Source organism: Hemitrygon akajei, chromosome 4 (genome assembly GCF_048418815.1).
Source record: "Hemitrygon akajei chromosome 4, sHemAka1.3, whole genome shotgun sequence".
NCBI lineage: Eukaryota > Metazoa > Chordata > Chondrichthyes > Myliobatiformes > Dasyatidae > Hemitrygon > Hemitrygon akajei.
Window position 1 is genome coordinate 99,019,084 of NC_133127.1, and position 23,349 is coordinate 99,042,432.

The 23,349-nt window shown below is 39.7% G+C and overlaps 1 protein-coding gene across 8 annotated transcripts in view; it reads right to left on the reverse strand.

Annotated features, from left to right (window-relative positions):
* klhl2 (kelch-like family member 2) overlaps positions 1-23,349 on the reverse strand; it is a 166,394-nt gene that overhangs the window by 18,811 nt on the left and 124,234 nt on the right. For all 8 annotated transcript variants that reach the window (XM_073043093.1, XM_073043088.1, XM_073043089.1 and 5 more), the window contains 5 exons: positions 21,774-21,890; positions 16,434-16,583; positions 15,768-15,885; positions 3,662-3,859; positions 1,825-1,926 (listed from right to left, as the gene is read on the reverse strand). In XM_073043093.1, coding sequence (XP_072899194.1) covers positions 1,825-1,926; positions 3,662-3,859; positions 15,768-15,885; positions 16,434-16,583; positions 21,774-21,890 — 685 coding nt within the window. The remainder of the gene's footprint in view (positions 1-1,824; positions 1,927-3,661; positions 3,860-15,767; positions 15,886-16,433; positions 16,584-21,773; positions 21,891-23,349) is intronic.

Sequence of the window (23,349 nt, forward strand, 5' to 3'; positions counted from 1 at the left end):
GATACATTCTTTGAAGAAACCAAATATATCATAAATATGTTTTTTTTAAATATACAGATTATTACCCATTTCAGCAGCACCAGTACCTTGTAGAATAACATCAGTGCTATCAATCATAGAATAACATTCATGATAAATACCTGCAATGCAGCTCATTAACCAGGTAAGTGAATTAAACAACACTCCTGTGATTCAGAATCAGAATTATTATCACTGACATACAGCACTGTGTATAGGTTTTAGGAAACATTATTTACATGTGCCCAAGACTCATATACAGTACTGTATTTGCAACGTGGTGCGGAGAGCAAGTTCGTAAATCTGATAGGAGCAAACGATGTTAGGAATGGTGAGGGGGAGTGCCACAGGATCGGTGTGGGACAGGTGGTAGCAGAGGAATGCTGGGGTGGGAGGCCACAAACACGCCCAGCCCTGAGACACCAGGCAAGGTCACTTGATTTCAAACAATTGGTTTATTGATCATTACAGAATGTCTCTCTGGTGCCTTTCACTCCCTTCCCTATGCCCAACCTCAGTTCCCCTCTCCCTGCCTCCTTCCCCCTCTCAGTCCATAACAGAGACACATATCAGAATCAGGTTTATCATCACTCACACAGGTCATGAAATTTGTTTTATTGTGGCAGCAGTACAACACATGGCAAAATCTATTACAAGTTACAAAACCAGATAAATAGTGACAAATAATGACTTTGTATTCATGGACTATTCAGAGGGGGAAAAAAGTTCCTAAAACCAGGATGGGTGTGGGTCTTCATGCTCCTCCAACTTGAAAAGGGGATATCCTTGAATGGTAAGGGACACCATCTTCTTGAGGCACTGTTTCTTAAAGGAGTGTTGTGCTCATCACCCTTTACAATCCTGTGCAATGCAGGGGATGGGAGGCTCAGTTACAACCCTCCCTACCACTGAGGACATTTTCAAGAGGTGCTGCATCAAGAAGGCAGCATCCATCATTAAGGACCCTCGCCATTCCAGACATGCCCATTTCACAGTCGAGGAGATACAGGAGCCCAAAAACTCACAGTCAACTTTAAGAACGGCTTCATTCCCTCTGCCTTTGGCCATCTGTAAAGTCCAAAATTCCTCATTATTTGTCTTTTGCTCTATTGATTTTTGTTGCTATTATTAAGTGTTTGCAATTTAGTGTAGAACCAAATACCTGAGATTAAATGCTTATAAGCACCAAAAGAATACCCAGCTGGTATCAGCTTTCACACACAATATGCCAGAGGAACTCAGCAGGCCAGACAACATCTATGGAAAAGAGTAAACATTCGATGTTCCAGGCTGCGACCCTTCTTCGGGTCTTCTGAGGACCTCCTCCAGCATTTTGTGCATGGTGCTTCGATTTCCAGCATTTGCAGATTTTCTCTTGTTTGTGCTACAAGCTTTAGTACTTTTTTAAAAAACTGACAGCCTGGCATCTACAATCCATAATCTCTGGGGGAAAAAATCAATATACTGGGTCCCCGAGCAAGAACCATCAATTCACTAATAAACGAAAATATTTTAAAAAGTGCAGATGCCTGAAATCTGAAATAAAGATTGCAAGCTCCCCCTATTCCAGTTGAACGTATTGTGATTTGATCTGTACAAGCGGCATGCAAAACAAACTTTTCACTTTATCTTAGTACGTGTGACAATAAAAAAACAATAACAATGACTTGCAGTGAATCCACCACCTTGCTTTTATCATTCCATCAACTCACTGTCCTGTATTATTCATCATAATTATGCATTAAATGTCAAAATATGAAAGGACATGTACAATTTATTGCACAAGACAGGATCAGCAGCACCTACCTCCTACAACACCTACACCAACACTGCTTCTTCTGGTGTTCATTGGAGCTACGTGGGACCACTCATTTGCTTTGGCATTGTACACCTCCACAGATGATAAACCTGCAAAATGTAGCAGGTTACCAATTTCAGAATGCATTGCTTGAATATAATAAATACAAAATATTAATCAGCAGAGCCATTCTACATCTGAATAGGCAACCCAGACACCCATGGTATCGGGCAAGCAATACAGAAGTTATGAGTTCATGATAATTACATAGAAAGATGTGGAATGGAATTCAATGAATCATCTATAAAATTAGGAGGGCAACAAAAATAAAGAAATCTAGACTGCCATCAAATCTGAGCTAGGCCTGTAATATGATATTTTAATTCCAATCCAAATGCTCAACTTACACTCATTTTCCATTAAAAAAAAATATTCCCCTTTGCCTGGGTATCAGCACCTAAGTTACAGAGAAAGGTTGAACAAGTTAGGTCTTTATTCTTCGGAGCGTAGAAGGTTGAGGGGGGACTGAATAGAGGTATTTAAAATTATGAGGGGGATAGACAGAGTTGACACGGATAGGCTTTTTCCACTGAGAGTAGGGGAGATGCAAACAAGAGGACATGAGTTGAGAGTTAGGGGGCAAAAGTTTAGGGGTAACACAAGGGGGAATGTCTTTACTCAGAGAGTGGTAGCTATGTGGAACGAGCTTCCAGTAGAAGTGGTAGAGGCAGGTTCGATTTTGTCATTTAAAGTAAAATTGGATAGGCATATGGACAGGAAAGGAATGGAGGGTTATGGGCTGAGTGCGGGTCAGTGGGATTAGGTGAGAGTAAGCGTTCAGCACAGACTAGAAGGGCCGAGATGGCCTGTTTCTGTGCTGTAATTGTTATATGGTTTGTAGTCATTTCTTTTATGTATATGAATAAGCACTGTCTTGCAATTCTTGGGTCAGGTAACTTGTGATGTTCCAAACAAACTATCATCAAGCTGTATTAGAACACTGAATTATGTTTTCAATGGTCATTCACATTCATACCTTTTTAGGGATAGTTAAAAGCTTGAGAAGGTTCACTAAGATCCACTGTTTTTCCACCTCCAATCTACAATGTACCTCAATTTGGGCAGATAATGTTAAGTAGAGGCTTATAATTTAAAATATTCCAGACAAAAATGACCATAACTCGCAATCTCTTTGTTTAAAAAAAGGACAGGAGATTGATAGAAACATAGAAAATAGGTGCAGGAGTAGGCCATTGGGACCTTCGAGCCTGCACCACCATTCAGTATGATCATGGCTGATCATCCAATTCAAAACCCTGTACCTGTTTTCTCTCCATACCCCCCTGATCTCTTTAGTCACAAGGGCCATATCTAACTTCCTCTTAAATATAGCCAATGAACCGGCCTCAACTGTTTCCTGTGGCAGAGAATTCCACAGATTCACCACTCTCTGTGTGAAGAAGTTTTTCCTCATCTCAGTCCCAAAAGGCTTCCCCTTTATCCTTAAACTGTGACCTCTCGTTCTGGACTTCCCCAACATCAGAAACAATCTTCCTGCATCCAGCCTGTTCAATCCCTTTAGAATTTTATACGTTTCAATAAGATCCTCCCTCAATCTTCCAAATTCCAGTGAGTATAAACCTAGTCGATCCAGTCTTTCTTCATATGAAAGTCCTACCATCCCAGGAATCAATCTGGTGAACCTTCACTGTACTCCCTCTATGGCAAGACTGTCTTTCCTCAGATTAGGGACCTATCTTTGATAGGCTACAAAGATTGAAAACACATCCATACGTTGTACTTTGCACAGCAACATGGAAGATTGGTGTCACAATTTTGACATACCTGTACTCCCATCAAATCCTCCAACTGCATATAGCATCCCATTCAGTACGGCAGCCCCCAGAGTGCTGCGTCTGTCCTGCATGTTGGCATTGTTGAACCACTGGTCTTTGACCGGGTCATATGAGTCAACTGTTCTCACTCTTAATGAGCCATTGAAACCTCCAACAGCATACACCAGCCCACCCATACACATCACACCTGCAAATAAATAAGGATGAAAACCATTGATCATAAAGTCACCAAAACAAAACTGCAGTTCTTTTAATTCTGTAGTTGTATATGAACGGCTGTTTGAAAAGCTTTAACTTCCATACTGTACATTTTACTTAATTGTTCTTCGTACAGATACTGTACAAACAACACTGGCATTGATGAGAAAACATTGTGTTATATTATGACACAATATAACACAAGGTGCAAAGAGCTCATTTCTGTACTGTCTCTCCTCAAGCCTCTCTTTGTAGTTTCAGATGATAAATCTGGGGAGATTGAAAATGTTAAATAACTTTGATGTTATTTCATTTTGTAAACCTGTGTTAACAGAATATAAAATTACATACATTTTGGTTTTCTATTTCAGTAGTTAATAACCCAGTATGTTTATATAATAACTCAATTTTGAGTATTTAAATGGCTTTGATGAGAACAGGTAGCCTGATTATCACAAAATCCAAGGACAGTGCATTAAAAGGAATACTGCAGGATAGATCTTGCTGTCTCCAGTTCTAATCTTGCAACCATTTCTTTCAGTATTGTAAGCTATACTAGGAAATCATTCATTGCATTAGCTATTGACTATGTCACATACTCAAAAAAAATCTGAAAAAAAGTTACCAGCAAAACATCAACTTTTACATTTTCGCAGTGATGTATAATTTATGCAACATTTAAATCGCTCAGCTAATTTTACAGTCGAGATAGCATCCAAGTTGCAAATCATTGAGAATTGCTGACTATTTGTTCCACTCCACCATTATACAGTTCACCACCAACTTCAAATAGCTTCAAATCCTTGAAGAAAAATGCAATGGTAATTAAACTTGATAAATTAAGTTATGGCTCACAAAGGAAAACTAAATCCTACAAGGGATGAATTATGAAATTTATAAAATTTGATCTTCTTTAAATTTTTTCTTTCTTTTTTTTGTAATTTACTTTTTTATTGCAGTTCATCAAACAAACATTTCCATAAGATGTATTTCAGACATTGTACATATACATCATATAATCATATATATCACAAACCTCCACAAAGTATTTATCTGAGGTGTACACTTATAGAAAAGAGTGGAAAGAAAAAACAAGCAAAAGGAAAGAACTATGTACAAGTAGGGAGTGATTTTTTTTTACAACAGATTCATTGATTTGTGAGAATAAAATCAGGCCTATGAGGCATTATGTAGTTAAACCATTTTTCCCCAGTATGAATCAAATTGTTCCAGCTTATGATTAACAGATGCTGTTATCTTCTCCATTTTGTAAATGTCCATTGTAATTTCCATCCATGTATTTAAAGTTGGGCTCTCCTGTGATAACCATTTCCTAGTAAGAGTCTTTTTACCAGCCACCAACAGTATATTCATTAAATATTTATCTCTTTTCAACCATTCTTGAGGTATATATCCAAAAATATATGGTCTTACTCTCTAAGGGTATTTCACATTTAAAGATGTCTTGTAGGGCATTGTGTATCGCCCTCCAATAGCTTTTGATAATAGGGCAGTCCCAAAAAATATGATAATGATTTGCATTTTGATTTCCACAATTTCTCCAGCAAACAGGAAGGTTACTATCATAATGGGATTTCTGAGAGGGTGTAATAAAATATCTTATCAAGTTTTTCCATCCAAACTCCCTCCATTTCTGTGAATTGGTACACTTCCATTGATAGATAGATAGATAGATACTTTATTCATCCCCATGGGGAAATTCAACATTTTTTCCAATGTCCCATACACTTATTGTAGCAAAACTAATTACATACAATACTTAACTCAGTAAAAATGATATGCATCTAAAATCACCCTCTCAAAAAGCATTAATAATAGCTTTTAAAAAGTTCTTAAGTAGTTTACTTAAATACATTGAGTCCTAACCCCGGCACTTTAACATATCTTACTTCTGGCGGTTGAATTGTAAAGCCGAATGGCATTGGAGAGTATTGACCTCTTCATCCTGTCTGAGGAGCATTGCATCGATAGTAACCTGTCACTGAAACTGCTTCTCTGTCTCTGGATGGTGCTATGTAGAGGATGTTCAGGGTTTTCCATAATTGACCGTAGCCTACTCAGCGCCCTTCGCTCTGCTACCGATGTTATACTCTCCAGTACTTTGCCCACGACAGAGCCCACCTTCCTTACCAGCTTATTAAGACGTGAGGCGTCCCTCTTCTTAATGCTGCCTCCCCAACATGCCACCACAAAGAAGAGGGTGCTCTCCACAACTGACCTATAGAACATCTTCAGCATCTCACTACAAACATTGAATGACACCAACTTTCTAAGGAAGTACAGTCGACTCTGTGCCTTCCTGCACAAGGCATCTGTGTTGGCAGTCCAGTCTAGCTTCTCGTCTAACTGTACTCCCAGATACTTGTAGGTCTTAACCTGCTCCACACATTCTCCATTAATGATCACTGGCTCCATATGAGGCCTAGATCTCCTAAAGTCCACCACCATCTCCTTGGTCTTGGTGATATTGATATGGTGATATGGAGACAATATCTCCATATTGTTGTCCATTCTTCCTCAGATATAATTATCCCTCCTTCCTTCTCCCATTTTGTTTTAATGTATGAAGTAGAATGTGTTTTAAAATTTGACAACCCCTTATACAGGCTTGAAATGATTCTACTACCATTATCTGAATTATATGCTTTTCTAAAGAGCTCTATCAAGCAAGTATTTGCCTTGGTTACATTTTTAAGCGTCTTATTAACATATTGTCGTATCTGTAAATACCGATAAAAATCTTGTTTTTCTAATAAGTGTTTCTCTTTAAGCATTTCAAAACTGAACAGTGTTCCTTCTTTCATTATGTTGCAAAGAACTGTTATTCCTTTAGCTGTCCAGTCCTTAAATCTAGCATCCAATTTATTTGGTGTAAAATCCGAGTCATATGCACACCATTTAAGAATTGCAATATCTCCCTCCAGATTATATTCTTTTATAGTGGTTTTCCATATTTTAAGATTCAATTTCACCCATGGGTTATCAATAGTATTTATGTACCTTTGCAGGTTATCAGCCAAAATTGCTTGTATGGGGATGGGAAGTACCCGCTCCTCAATGTTTTTCCATTGAGCGTCATATGATGGGTTGCACCAACATATCACAGCTCTCAACTGTGCTGCAAAATATTAATCTCTAAGAGAAGGTAGGCCCCATCCCCCCTTTTCCTTTGCTAATTGCAAAGTTTTGAGATGAATTCTAGGCCTTTTACCTTGCCAAATATACCTTGATAGCATCTTGTTCCATTCAATGAATTGATTTTGATTCATCTCTATTGGTAGGGTTTGAAAGAGATATAACAGTCTGGGCAGTATATTCATTTTAATAGACTCAATCCTTGAACTGAGACTGAGAAAAGGAATCAGGCTCCATCTTGCCACGTCTTCCTTAATTTTTTTATATATAGGCTGATAATTACATTCTGATAATTTTGCCAAATCTTTTGGCATAATGATGCCCAAATATTTGAAAGACTCTGTGTGCCATGCCCAGGGGTATCGACTTTCAATTTCTCTTGTTGGGCTATAGTAATATGAAAGTAATTGAGTTTTATCTATGTTGATCTTGCATCCTGATAATTGACCATATTGTTCAAAGGATTACATCAAATTAGGTAAAGAGTATGTTGGCTGCCCTAGATAGATCAAAATGTCATCAGCATAACAAGCCAATTTATGCGCTGTCCCTTTAATAATAATTCCCCTGATATCTTCATTTTGTCTGATGTATTGAGCTAATGGTTCCAGATATAATGCGAAGAGTAGTGGTGACCATGCACAACCCTGTCTCGTGCCCCTTCTAGGGTAAGACTATTTGATAAATATCCATTGATTTTAATCCTAGCAGTAGGATTGTCATATAGTGTCTGTATAGTTTTAATAATTGTCTTGGAAACCAAAACTACGTAAAACTCTGTAAAGAAAATTCCAATTAACCAAATCAAATGCTTTTTCAGCACTTACACTTATCACTATTGCTTCGATTTTATTTTTTTGTATATGATCCATAATGTGAAGTGTCCTTCATATATTGTCTTGAGTCTGGCGTTATCGTATAAAACCTGTCTGATCATTACGTATCAGTATGGGTAGAAACTCCTCTAATCGTTTGGCCATGATGGAGGTAAATAACCTATAATCTACATTAAGAACAGATATTGGTCACAGCTCTGAAGCCCCCTCCTTCCGGAGAATCGCAAGATCGCTATTAATTTGGGTCTTGGACCCAGGAAATGAGAGACAATGCAACGGATTTGACCATTGTTCTTAGAGGCACCTGTGTGAATTGCAACTCTATAGTACGTGCCAGCTATCAGGGACATGGACACCCTCGGGCAATGTGGGGGTGGGGATTGTATCACCCTACCTTGATTGACATTTACAAATCTGCCAGCCATGATAAAACGGAGACTGCAGGAGGCGGTACTCCAGCGACGCACCAGAGGGAGACACCATCGCTCATCGTTCCCGTAAGAACGAGAAGCTGCTTGGGAGCCACGTGTGATTTGGATCCCCTAGCTAGCGAATCGAGTGGCTAATAACCCCGAAAAGGATTCCGAACTGACAACGGGGAACTCACGTTCCCGATTCCACGATTTGAGTCCAACAGGCTGGCAAGTTTATTTTCTCTCTCCAACCCGTGAACACCCAGCAGTCCCTCCAACGGCTAAAAGCCTTCATGAACTGGCGAGACTTTTTATATTTCCATCGGACAATAGTTTTACCCCTAGACAAACGATAGAGCTACTTCGAATTGTTGATTATTACTATACCCGTGCTTTAGATTGAGTACTGACGACGTATATTATCTGAATGTTTGTATTAACCTTACTTTTGTGCCCCTTTATAAATAAAAACGTTTAAAAATGACCATCAGACTTCAGCGGACCTCTCTATCTTTGCTGGTAAGTGACCCAGTTACGGGGTTCGTAACAGTATTAACTTTCTTATGTAAAGATTTTGTTTCATAGGTTTTTCTATTGGAAGAGTCTAAGTTTGGTTGTAATTGTAAATTTAAGTTTCCCCCACATATCAGGAGACCTTCTGTTTCCGTTACCATAATATCAGTAATTTTCTTAAAGAAACCAATATCACTTCCTGGGGGTGCATATATATTCAATAGAGTAACTGAATTGTCGTCTATATTCCTCCTTACCAGAATATATCTGCCTTCTTTATCTCCCATTTCGAATATTTTTTCAAAATTTAGCTTACTTGAGATAAGAATAGCAACTCCTCTCCTATGTCCTGATTTATATGAGGAGAAAAACAGATTAGTGAAGCCCATTCTCTTTAGTTTTTTATGCTCATTATCGCTTAAATGAGTTTCCTGTAAATATACTACATGGGCTTGTTCTTTTTTCATTTTGGATAAAATTCTTTTACGTTTGATTGGATTTAATAGCCCATTTACATTAAAAGAAATGAATTTTACCTTGTCCTTAGCCATCTGTATTTATCTGTCAAGGTATCATTGAAATTAGAATAAAACTTAATCGATCTACTCCCTGAACAAATAAGAACCAAAAAACTCAAATAATAACAAAAATGGCAACGAACGTGTGATCCCAAGGCTGAGGTCTCTAGTAAATGACCCTCTGTTGAGCTAGAGGAAATATCTAGCTGTGGGGGATAACCCCTCCTATTTGTGAGTTGAGGGCCCCCATTGCAGTATTCATAAAAGTCAATGAACAAATCCATTACACAGAAAAGATTTCCCTGTGTACTCCTCCTATATATACATATACACACACACAAATATATATACATGCATACACATATACATATTCTCATTTTGGTGGGGAAAAAGGAGTAAGTGAGCGAATAAAGAATAACAACTAAGTAATATAAAATCCATATTATAATAAGTATTTCTCGAGATAGGTATATCACCGTGTACTTTTGCTTCTGTTTAGCTTCTCAGCATTTTTAAAGTTAGCCAAACCTTATGGCTCTTCTGAAAGGGGTGAGGACTGTCTTTGGGAAACTCCCGGTCTCTTCCTGATATGTTTCTCTCGGCCTCCTCCCGTCTCCTGCCCTCGTTTCTCACACTACTTCCCAAGCCGAGCGAGACAATTCCTCAGCCAGGCTTTCTTTCGTTTTGGTCACGCTGATGGACAACCCTCTGGCCTTCATGTCTGTAGTCGCCTCTTCCACTGTCTGGTACAACTGCGTCCCGTTATCATAAAACACTCGAAGTTTAGCAGGGTACGGAGTTTGAAATCTAATCTTATTTTGCTTTAGTACTTGCTTTACTTCAGAGTATTCTTTGCGTTTCTGGAGGATCGCGGGGGGGGGTTAATCTTGGTCGAAATATATTAATTTATCCTCTAAAAACACTCTCTTCTTACCCCAGGCCCTTCGTAGAATCTCCGCCTTGGTGCTGTACCAAAGGAATTTAATTATTATTGAGCATGGCTTTCTATCCTGGGTAGGTTTTGGGACTAACGCGCAATGCGCTCTTTCGACTTCCAGCTTCATAGCCGGGGGAAGATCCAGCGCATCCCGCAGTAACTTTCTGACAAACTCCGTCACAGTCCTTCTGGAACTTTGTAGATTCTTATATGTTTCCACCATGATCTTCCCTCCAGATCAAGCAGTTTACCTTCTTGGTGATGTATGATTTTTATTGTCTTGCTCTGTATCCGTTCCACGTTTTGAACGCGATCTTCCACCTTCTCAATGCGAGTCTCTGCCACCGCTATTTTTTGATTAACGCTAGCGAGCTCTGCCTTAATATCACGGAGCTGCTGCTTTATATCTTTCTGGACCTCCATTATTTCTTTCAGGATTTCGAACATATTCGCCGCTTCGTCTGAACGAGGCCCAGCAGCCGCCTCGCTCGCACGCGGTCGGGTAGGAGAGCCGCTCGCTGCACTCCTCTCGGCCGCAGGCTCCGCAGTGTCGCTTTTTTAAATTTCCATTCTTTTTCCCCATTCTTGCCCCTCTTTTCAGTTCAAATATTTTTCAAAAAATATTATATTTGACGGGTTAATGGGGCTTAATATGCGTTTTTTCGGAGGAGCTAGTGACTTAAGCTGCCATTCTCAACGATGATGTCACCAGAAACCTAAATTTTTTCTTTCGATATTTCTATTTTTGTGCTTAAGTTGTTTTCAAGTTCTCCCATTTCCTTCTTCATTATGCTCATTCATGAGCCTTGTAAGTTAATGTACATCATGATGCTTCCTTTTATCAATTTGGATTTGAATCAGTACAAATTTTGAGCTGAAATCTAAAAGGAGAGATTTCTGCAAGATCTGGTCCCATGTTTGTTCACTGAACTGTAGTTCCAGTGATATAATGACCCACACCATGTCACCTAACTTTCAAAATTGATTGATTGACTGAGGTACAGCACAGAATAGGCCCATGTGGCCCTTTGATCCACGTCGCTAAGCAACTCCTGATTTAATCCCAGCTTAATCATGGGCCCTCAGGATTAAATTAAAGGAGAACCACCCTAATTTTATAGATCCAACAGCATTTTTAGGCCCGATTATTAGGTCCAGTTTTGGCCACTTCTAGGTTTTATTTTTTGGCCTAGATTTTTGGGCTTCGCTTTGGGCCATTTGGGGCAAAGGTTCCTAATGTTTCAATCCATTTCCTTGCTGCTCTTTTCCTTTGAAGGTTTGACCAGTTCATGCCAAGTTTCCCGGGCCCAGGATCTGAAAGGAGTGCTCCTGTTCTGCTGGAGATGTCTGTAAAATGGTGTAAGGAATTTTATGCTTGAGAAAATCTATAACAGCATGTTTATTGAACTCCAAAAACTGAACAGTCACAGTCTTTTACATAATTACATCGTCACCACTTAAAGTGAAACCCCAACTCAAAGTCGGTGGTTGTGATTATGTACATATTCACCAACTACATTACCCTACATGTCTACCAACAGGTCTGTTCTGGTTTTCCCTTGCAATATTACTGAGGTGCCCTGTGCATCCGACTCTTGGGTTGTTGACCGTCTCCCCTAAAAATATAATATGGCATTATTCACATTGAATTGCATATACTAAGCTCTGCTGTTCACAAATTATCCTCTGCTCTAACGTACTACAATAATAATCAGGAGATACACCCTGTTCCCCACTACATCAATATAGATAATTTAAAGCCAAGTTATTCTATCATATATCCTTAAGGGAAAAAAAAGTCAGCAAGGCTCTTAGCCTGTTACATTCACCTAATACTCCATTACTGTGTCGGTGCCTTGTGCTTTCTAACCAAAATACAGTGGCTTTACACAAGGTTGAAAGGAGCTTCTGAAGTGTATCACTGCATAATGTGGCAAATCCAATGATTTGTGGACACGTTAAAGAAATATTGGCTTAAAGCCCCTGCTCCTCCTCAAACGAGTACAATGGAATCTTCAGTATGCTTTGAAAGGAGTTAGAGGAAGCTGGATAGCACAGGTAACAGTACAGTACTCCATTACATTGAGCTTGTAGCCTTCTGAGTCAAGTACAGGACTGCTGAATAATACCTTGAGCTTATAAGCCTTCTGAGTCTAAAGATGCCATTACTCAGGTAAGACCGACAAGTTTAGGTTATAACTTGGTCAAAACCAGCATAGTGGCTCAGCTAGACGAAACACTGCCTCACATCACCAATCACCAAGGGTCAACCCTAACTTCTGATGCTGTGTGACCTTTTGTTTTGTCTTCTCCAAAGCAAGTACATCCTTAAATAAACTAGCCAATATTGTCAATTGTACCCTGGCCTCGGCAAAGCCCTGTAATATTATACCCGTAAAGTAGTCTGGGACATTATAGTCTGATTATAGGGACACATTACAGTGAAATGCATTGCATAAATCAAATTCTTTTTCTTTATTCAATTAACATGAACAGCTATTTCAAAGATAAATTGAATGGTAATAATGAAGCTACATAAATGCACATTTAGCTATCTTTGTTTCAACTGGTAACATGTGAGAACAAATACAATATGCATGTACGAACACGAGGAAGTCTGCAGATGCTGGAAATTCATGCAACAACACACACAAAATGCTGGTGGAACACAGCAGGCCAGGCAGCATCTATAGGGAGAAGCACTGTTGACGTTTCGGGTCAAGACCCTTTGTCAGGACTAACAATATGCATGTTATGTACAGCAGTGACCAGGCTCACAACTTCTCTTTCCATAATTTCAATTACTGTACATAACTGGGCTTTCCCCAATTTGAATAGCTTAAATTTATTTTGGTTATTTAAACAATTCAATGACACAAGTTAGGAGATTTGTGAACCGTGCTATTAATTTTATTCTTATACTGTTTGGTGTATATTCCAATTTCCAGCATCCAGTAACAGGTACTCCCAGCACAGCTATGTCATAATTCAATACAAACAAGACCTTGCTACAAAATGCTTATAAGCTGGTTTTGAGAGTACAGTTCTCAGTGCCACTCAATCCAAAATAGATATACACTGCTACTTAAGTTAATTACAGATGAAATATTACAATAACAGAGACACTCTCAATAAGATTTGAAATACAGTGGTTTCTGGTTAATTTGCCTATCGGTTAATAGGGTTTGATGTTTATTTGGGACAACTCTTAAAGAACACAAACTAATTGAGAAAATAGCCAGAATTCCCTTCATTAATTTGGACACTATGTTGCTTAATTAGGGCAGAGGACCGTAGCCAAACAGTTTCTAACTCGCATCAGATGCATGCATTGTGTGGCTGTAGACACTACTGTTACGAAGGATGAACAACTCTGATGGGCAGAAGGGTGCAGAGTGGCCCATGCCCCCCCCCCCCCCCACTTTTGGAGAATTGCAAATCGCTACTATTTCGATGCTGTTATCAAGGAAGTAAGAGAGACAAAGGAAATCTGCCAGGGCAGTTGTTATTGATAACAGCTCATGAAAGTTAATGAGAGAGAGACACAACTAAGAGTTACCCAGGGTGGATCGTCTCCTAGTGACAAAAGAGGAGATTTATTGCTATTGTCTTTTGGAGAAGGATTGTTTACTTGGTACTGTTCTATTCATTGAAACCCCTCAGGGGACAACCAGAGTGGGCTAGTTTGGTGGGTTACATCATTCCAACCTGATTGACATCTGAGACCCCGTGAGTGGGGATAAAAGTGAGGTCTGGGGTAACACCCCTCAGACGCACCAGGAGAAACACCAGTGAGCAGCAGAAACCCACGAGACAGGGTGGGAGATCGGAGACCGAACGAAGGGTCGGTAAATTTTAACTCACAGTGTTTATAGCGAGACCGGTGGGGGCTTGTGTGTGTGTCCACCCTTGCCTGGGTGACGAGTCCACCACGGAAGAACAGTCTAGCTAAAGGACGGAGGGATCATACTTGAATGGCCACAACAATGACACATCGATGGATCGAAATCGTAAAGGAAGGTTGGCAAAGACCATAGCTGTTACTGTTTGCATGCTCTCTTTCTCTCGTCTCTCTCTCTCTCTCTCTCTCTCCAACAATTGCAACGCATCGACCGACAACTACTGCAGCCTGCATGAACTGAACTGAACTTTATATTTCCATCTGACAATTCATTATCCCCAGACAACGATAGAGCTTGTTTTATTATTGATTATTATTATACCCGCACTTGTAGGTTTAGTATTGCTAACGTGTATTATCTGTATATTTGCATTGATATTGATTTGTATATTTTTACTAATAAACACTGTTGAAAATAGCATCACCAGACTCAAACGGACACTTCTATCTTTGCTGGTAAGACACCCAGTTACAGGGTACGTAACACTACACTGTACTTGAGTAGTTTTTAAATAGCATCAGTTGCATGTACTTGTGTTCAAAAAGCAGTGATTTTTGTCACTGATAGTTGGCAAGAACTAAGCAGTACGACAATTCAGAACTGATTTGCTCACTGCAGTTTCAAATACTCAGGCTTAGAGATGCCAGAAATGTCCTGTAATGAAAATTGAACAATTTCACTACTTCAACAAGTTGGGAACAACAAAGAATTTGAAGGTATAGGCCACCATCTTAACTGTTACACTGAAAATGAAGATTTAGAAATGCAATTGTCAACAGTATTGTATGAAGGCAGTCCATTATCTACACTAGGTGGCTGCGCTGATTTTGTTCATTTAGAATCAAAAGAATGCATTCACAAGATTAACTCCTCTATCAATAACTATTAGAAAGTAATGCACAGTTTTACAGTACTGTCACGAACAAGAGAAAATCTGCAGATGCTGGAAATCCAAGTAACACACACAAAACACCGGCCCAAAGCATCAACCATACCCTTTTTCCATAGATGCTGCTTGGCCTGTGGAGTTCCTCCAGAATTTTTTGAGAGTTTATAGTACTGTAGTAGTATTGGTAGTGTTCAAATTTGTTCTGTATTTCATTTAAATACATAATTTGTTACTCAGATAAATGGTAGATTGTCTTTTTACATCTTTTTAACTATTTCTATGAAACCAGGTAATTGGGTCGACCACTGAAATGGGCCGAAATGTACTGTTCTCGATGTGCTCCAATTAACTGGAATCCACTGTACCATTAATATCTATATACAAATCATTTTGGAATATTTAAAATGGTAAGATGTACATATACAAACATTTCTTTCTATTGTTATTCAAATCTTGCTACATAATTTTTCAGCAAAGAAGCCAAATAATTAATTAGTTCTCCAGATGCCAGTGACAACTTCTCCCATTTCTGCTACTTGGATTGATTCGACACTTTGTGAACGATGCCCCAAGATGATGTTAGACATCTCTAACATCACGCCATACATGATGATATTGGGAATGGGGAATATAACTTTGCCAGAGGTCAATCACTTCTTGGGGCATCATTTTATACAATTCATATCTGGAAATCAGATGATGCATAGCTATAGATTAATTAATTTATGTTTACCTGCTCTGCACCTTCGAGAAGGAAGTTCAGCAACTTGATACCAACGTTCCTCTGCAAAATCATAACATTCCACACTACGAATAGCTTTTGGTGCCTGACCACCAACCACCACCAGCACCTGAAATTGGAAGCATATCCATTTACAGTTCTGCTTTACTTCCCCAGCTGGAGCAGAAATAATTAACAGTGTTATATTACATTTGTAAGGAAAGCAATATGCCCAGATAACTGTGCATATGTGCACTTCTCTCAACTGAAATCATGCAATTATTCAAAAGCCAAAGGAGGGAAACAAAGAGGGAAAAAAATACTCCCAGTCAATTGTTAGAAAGAGGAAAACACAGTATCTTACATTATTTTGATATGCAGTCTAAATGGTTGTTAATGAAACTTGCCTTAATATCCTGCCTGATTTTGTCACAAAAATTTACATGCTTTCTGTAATAGAAGATGCAAGCAGTTATCAATTTACCCAATTGGGCAATTTACAGTATTTGATTCACTCCTACATAATTCCTACATATCATACTCTAAAAAAAGATGGTATTTGTCTGACACACTTATGGCTAAAAAGGGACTTCGAAGCAAAGATGTTACAAAATCTGGTCAGAATAGTGTGGATGTGGCAATATCTGATGTGTGTGACTGCCTGTAGGTTCTTTTTACCTTTGGAACACTGGCTGGTGTTCTTAATCGTGTTCTGGTCGTTTTCATTAACGCACGTTGGTCAACAGGAAGCAAGTGATACTTCATAGCTTCAATCAGATAATCTTTGCAAGCGTTGTTATTTTTGACCAGGGCCTCCTCTTCTACTCTCTGTTAAATAAGACCATCAAATGCTTAACAGCAATATTTTTTTTTAATTTGACAAATTTTCATTTCTTCTTTCCTAATAACTATGACAATAAACAAAATTAAATCTAATCAAATTCATCATTCTAGCCTTAGAGAATTAGAACCCTATAGTTCTACTACTAAACCCCCAGAGTTTTTGTTCTTATTTCCCCTCTACCTTCATGGTCTGAAAGATGACATAGCAGTTACAATAGTTTAATTTCATTTGCTAGATTGTGCTTGGGCTGTGTTTTTGCAGACTCAGAGCCAAATGACTTTGAGGAGCAAGCTGTGAGCTGCAGCTAATCTTCCGATAGCAAATCCTAATAACAAAGGACTTCAGAATCAGAATCAGTTCAAATATCACTAGCATATGCTGTGAAATCTGTTACTTTGCTGCAGCAGTACACTGTAATACTCAATAACAACTACAGTGGCATGCAAAGGTTTGGGCACCCCTGGTCAAAATTTCTGTTGCTGTGAATAGCTAAGCGAGTAAAAGATGACCTGATTTCTAAAAGGCATAAAGTTAGTGACACATTTCTTTAATATTTTAAGCAAAGTTACTTTTTTATTTCCATCTTTTACATTTCAAAATAACAAAAAAAGAAAAGGGCCCGAAGTAGAAGTTTGGGCATCCTACATGGTCAGTACTTAGTAACACCCCCTTTGTCAAGTATCACAGCTTGTAAATGCTTTCTGTAGCCAGCTAAGAGTCTTTCATTTCCTGTCGGGGGGCATTTTTGCCCATTCTTCCTTGCAAAAGACTTCTAGTTCTGTGAGATTCTTGGGCATTCTTGCATGTACTGCTCTTTTGAGGTCTATCCACAAATTTCCGATGATGTTTAGGTCTGGGGACTGTGAGGGCCATGGCAAAACCTTCAGCTTGCGCCTCTTGAGGTAGTTCATTGTGGATTTTGAGGTGTGTTTAGGATCATTATCCTGTTGTAGAAGCCATCCTCTTTTCATCTTCAGCTTTTTTACAGACAGTGTGATGTTTGCTTCCAAAATTTGCTGGTATTCAATTGAATTAATTCTTCCCTCTACCAGTGAAATGTTCCCCATGCCACTGGTTGCAACACAAGCCCAAAACATGATCAATCCAACCCCGTGTTTAACAATTGGAGAGGTGTTCTTTTCATGAAATTCTGCACCCTTTTTTCTCCAAATATACCTTTGTTCATTGTGGCCACAAAGTTCTATTTTAACTTCATCAGTCCACAGGACTTGTTTCCAAAATGCATCAGGCTTGTTTAAATGTTCTTTTGCAAACTTCTGACGCTGAATTTTGTGGTGAGGACGCAGGAAAGGTTTTCTTCTGATGACTCTTCCATGAAGGTCATATTTGTGCAGGTGTCGCTGCACAGTAGAACAGTGCACCACCACTCCAGAGTCTGCTAAATCTTCCTGAAGGTTTTTTGCAGTCAAAGGGGGTTTTTGATTTCCTTTCTAGCAATCCTACAAGCTGTTCTCTTGGAAAGTTTTCTTGGTCTTCCAGACCTCAACTTGACCTCCACTGTTCCTGTTAACTGCCATTTCTTAATTATATTACGAACTGAGGAAATGGTTACCTGAAAACACTTTGCTATCTTCTTATAGTCTTCTCCTGCATTGTAGGTATCACTTATTTTAATTTTCAGAGTGCTCAGCAGCTGCTTAAAGGAGCTAATGGCTGCTGATTGTTGGGACAAGGTTTGAGGAGTCAGGATATTTATAAAGCTTTGAAAGTTGCATCACCTGGCCTTTCCTAATGATGACTGTGAACAAGCTAATTAAGGTCTGAGACCTTGGTAAAAATTATCTGAGAGCTCAAATCTCTTGGGGTGCCCAAACTTTTGCATGGTGCTCCTTTCCCTTTTTTCACCCTAAAATTGTACAAAACAAAAATAATACACTATTCTTGCTTAAAATGTTGAAAAGAATGTTTCATCTTTAACTTTATGACTTCTGGAGATCAGTTCATCTTCTACTCACTTAACTATTCACAGTAACAGAAATTTTGACCGGGGTGCCAACTTCTGCATGCCACTGTATAAGATACAATAAGCACATGTAAAATAAAGAAAATTAAATTAAATATGTAGTGCAAAAAGAGAGGGAAAAATATACTGAGGTAATGTTCATGGATTCATTGTCCATTCAGAAATCTGATGGCAGAGGGGAAAAGCTGTTCCTGAAACCAAGTGTGGGACTTCAGGCTCTTTGATGGTAGCAATGTGAAGAGGAAATGCCCTGGGTGATGGAGGTCCTTCACGATGAACGTCATCTTTTTGAGGCATTGTCTTTTGAAATAATTTTTAAATTGATTTAATGACTTTCAAAATCATTTCAGATCAATTTAACTAAACTTTAAAACTTAAAAAAACTATTAAAAGGCATATCAAAACACACCAGTCAAATAAAAACAAAACCAATTCATTTACCTGCTCTTATGTTTATAATCACATTTGGTGACCCTCATCCAAAAGTTACACAGACCTGGCGTTCTCTTCTACAATTCTTGTTGAACTACAGAATCATCAGTTCATTTTACCCAGATTGTAAATACTGTTTTTCTTGTTCCCAGGTGTTGCCCATTTGAAGCCAGGACTTTCCAACTTGCACTGATGATATATCTTTACAATGATGTTATTCCCCATGGATTGCAATGAAAAATTCACCCATGAGGTTCCACAGCAACACCATGACCAGTAATGCACAGCCCAACTATGTCTTAATGGTGTCTTTTTCTGCAATTACACAACATAAAGGAGGCCTTTCTGAACAAGTAGGCTCACATGATGTCATTACTTACCTACACTTCCAATTGTTAAATGAAGCTAGTCCAGAGCCCAACATTCCCCCTCTTCACCACTACGCGCCACCCCCCCAAATCGTCATTCACGGATCCTGATGGCTAAACATCATGACACCAGGTCCTCATCTCAAACCAAAGACCCAGCCACAGGACCAACCTCACCAAGCAGTGGCTTCCATCTAACTCACTCCACCCGTCAAGCACCAAATCAGTAAACCATCTTCTACCCACAAATGATTATCCCATTATAGGCAATCCCTCCCCTTAAGCAATCTCAATCTAACTTGCAACTCCACACAAAATCCCCCACTGATCATCTGATTGCAGTAGCAAATATTTCCACCTCGCCTTCAGCAACTGTACACTGAGCCCCGCCACTGCTGAGGATGGAATGTTCTAGAAACACCCTCCTTGCTCTTTAGCTACACACACACAAAATGCTGGAGGAACTCAGCAGGTCAGGCAGCATCTGTGGTAACTAATGAATAGTCAACATTTCAGACCGAGAGCCTTCTTCAGGACTGGAAAGGCAAGATGCCAAAATAGAATGCTTGAGGGAGGAGGATAGCCAGAAGGTGATGGGTGTAGCCAAGTGCTGATGACGAAGGAATCTGATTGGAGAGGAGAGTGGACCATAGGAGAAAGGGAAGAAGGGAGACCCAGGCAGGTGAGAAGAGGTAAGTGGCTAGTGGGGAATCGAAGAAGAGGGTAGAGGGAGGGATTTTTTTTTTGCCAGAAGGAGAAATCAATATTCATGCCATCAGGTAGGGGACTACCCAGACAGAATACAAGGTGTTGCGTTTCCACCCTGAGGGCGGCTCATCATGGCACAAGAGGAGGCCATGGACCAACATGTCGGAATGGGAATAGGAATTGAGGCTAAAATGCTTGCGCAGCAGGAAGTTCCTATTTTGACAGATATAGCAGAGGTGCTTGATGAAGCAGTCCCCCAATTTACGATGGGTCTCACCAAAGTAGAGGAGATTACATCTGACATAGCGGATGAACCCAACTGATCCACAGATGAAGTGTTGTCTCACCTGGAAGGACTGCTTGGGGCCCTGAATGGAGGAGAGGGAAGAAGTGAATGGGCCACTAACAGGGATAAGTGCAGGGATGCAGATTAGTGGGGAGGGATGAATGGACAAGGAAATCACAGAGGGAGCAATCCTACGGGAAGTGGATGGAGGAGGGGAAGATGAAGATATGTTTGGTGGCAAGATCCCTTTTGAAGATGGAAGACGGGGTGGTCTTCAGCTGTTTGATGCTCATCAAGATGCAACATAGCAGGACTGCAGAGCTTGTGTTGATTTGTTCAGTTGGTTCAGGAATTGCTTCTCTGTCAGCTGGCTGTTTTTGCTATCAATACATATGTAGTCTGGTGTTGCAACATTGCCAATTCATTCCATTTATTCTATGCCTGCTGCTTCTCCTATACTCTGCAACAAAGTATGGACTGGTGTCCCAGCCTGATAGTAACGGTAGGGTGAAAGAATCGCCGAGCCACAATAATACAGACTGTGGTAAAATAGATTTTTGTTGCTGCTGATGGTCCACGAGTTTTCAGACTTTCCAAATCCATTTTTCCTGCTTAGGCTGTTGTACTTAACATGGTAGTACCACAGGGAGTGAAGATGAAATCACGTGTGTTTCAAAATGAAAGAGGATTGTGTAGTCAGTAGTTAGTAGCAATGTAGTCACAGAAGTTGTACCTCGAAGAGTGGGAAGGAAAATGTCAAGTAGGTTCATATCTCTTGCACTGAGAGAATCAGGCCTTTTGACAGTCATGGCAGCTACATCCACTCAGCAACGAAGGATGAAGCTGCCACCCAGAATGCATCTTCCATTCCCACTACTTTGTGCTTCTTCCGGGTCTCGTTCAACATGGAAAAGCACCAATTCATCAGCTGATAAAAATAGACACTAATGGTGATCAGGAGGGTGTTTCATCAGATACCACTATCGTCAGTTTGAGGACTTCCAGGGTTATACACTCCCACCTCTACATACTGCACTGGTACACTTCGACAATCAGTTGTCTATGTGTAGGGTATCCATGATTAGGGTGGAGGAGTCTGCTGTTAGCATTAATGTGAAATCCTCTTGCTTGACTAGTCTGTGCAATAGCTCTCCTAATTTAGACAAGTCCCACAATGTTTGTAGGATTAACTGAGCAACTTAGCTGCACATGAATTAAGAGCATGGTTCAATACCTGGTGATTTTATACAAGGGTTAGATACTTTTTGTGCTTCAATGACAAAAATCAGCAGGTAATAGTCAACAGCATTTTGCAGCATTATAATCAGTTTAAGAAACTAATTCCACAGTCACTCTAGGTTTACAATACAGCTTAACTTTAATTCTGCAACATTACCTGCACCAGGTATTCACGGGTAAGAAGGGGCAGCCGGACGTGTTCCATCAGTCGTGCCATGTGCTCCTGTCGAGGCTCTTTATCATGCTTTACCCAGGCAATGACAGCTTCAAAAACCTGATTGAATTAACAACATCAGTATTACATTTCAACCTTTCAAAACTCCAGAACTGTTATTGCCCAACTCATCCTCCACTTAGCACAGGAACAGGCCCTTCCGCCCTCAACGTTGTGTTGAACCAGCAAAAAAGTAAATCAAAAAACCCAAATAATGAATCCCTCTTACCTATGCAAACATCCATATCCCTCCATCTTCCTCATATCCACATGCCTTTCTAAACTTCTCTCAAGAGCCTCTAATGTATTTGCCTCGACCAACACCCTAGGCAGTGCATTCCAGGCAACCACTACTCTAAAAAAACTTACCCTTCACATCCCCCCTCTCTGCTTCAATGCATGCCCCCTGGTATTGGACATTTCTAGCTTGGGAAACAGATATTCTACTGTCTACTCTATCTATGCCTCTCAATCTTATAAACCTCTATCAGATCTGCCCTCAGCCTCTGCCACTCCAGAGAAAACAATCCAAGTTTGTTCAGCCTCTCATGACAGCACATGCCTTCTAAACCAGGCAGTATCTTGGTAAACCTCTTCTGCATCCTTTCCAAAGCCTCGACATCCTTCCTATAGTGGGTTTCCAGACTGTATATGCAATTTGAAGAAAACATTTTATGTCGCATTGATTTAGTGACATAAAATAACTATCACGTGCTTCTTGCCACCCCACCAGGTCGACAGTGAGGAAACAATTTACCTGGATGAAGAAATGCCTTCACGTCTTCACCCTGAACAGCTGACACTGGTCCTAGACAAACCAGCTGAGGGAAATATCAATTTCACATCTGCTCTGTCAATCTCCTTAAAATTTTTGTGCACTTCAATGAGATCTTCTTTTATTCTTCAGAATTTTATACAGTACTACTCCACTCTGCTTAATTGCTTCTCATTTGACAATGCTAGGAAACATCGATATTTACCCAGAGAACATCTATATTTTGCTAACCCCCACTATCACAAGAGTGTATCATTTCAAGGCCACTGATAAAAATGCATTCTGTGTCCACATCTGGTACTTCAAGTATTGGTTCTCACACTGAATTGATTTGCCTTTGGAAGAAAATATCTTTATTAGCTTTTTGGTCTCAAGTTATACCAGGCGGCTGATACCAATCTCAGCCACATTCTAGTTTGTTGATTATTATTATTATTATTATTATTATTATTATATACATACTTATAGTTTCCACAGAAGCTGAGCAAGCAGCCAGAGAGATCTGCCAGCGTGCTGGCTGCTCACTCCAGGTGTCCTCATAGTATTACTGCTCAGAGACCTCACTGGTAACATCTGGCTGCAGTGCTGGTCCAGTACCAGCCAGTATCACCTCCCGCAACCAACTCTTCCCCACAGTAAGTCAAAGAACCATGGCTTCTGTGGTACTGTTCATCATAATCCTGGGAAAAATCTCTCTAACTCTCAGGAGATCTCTTCTATCAACACGTAGAGTTGTTGCATTGG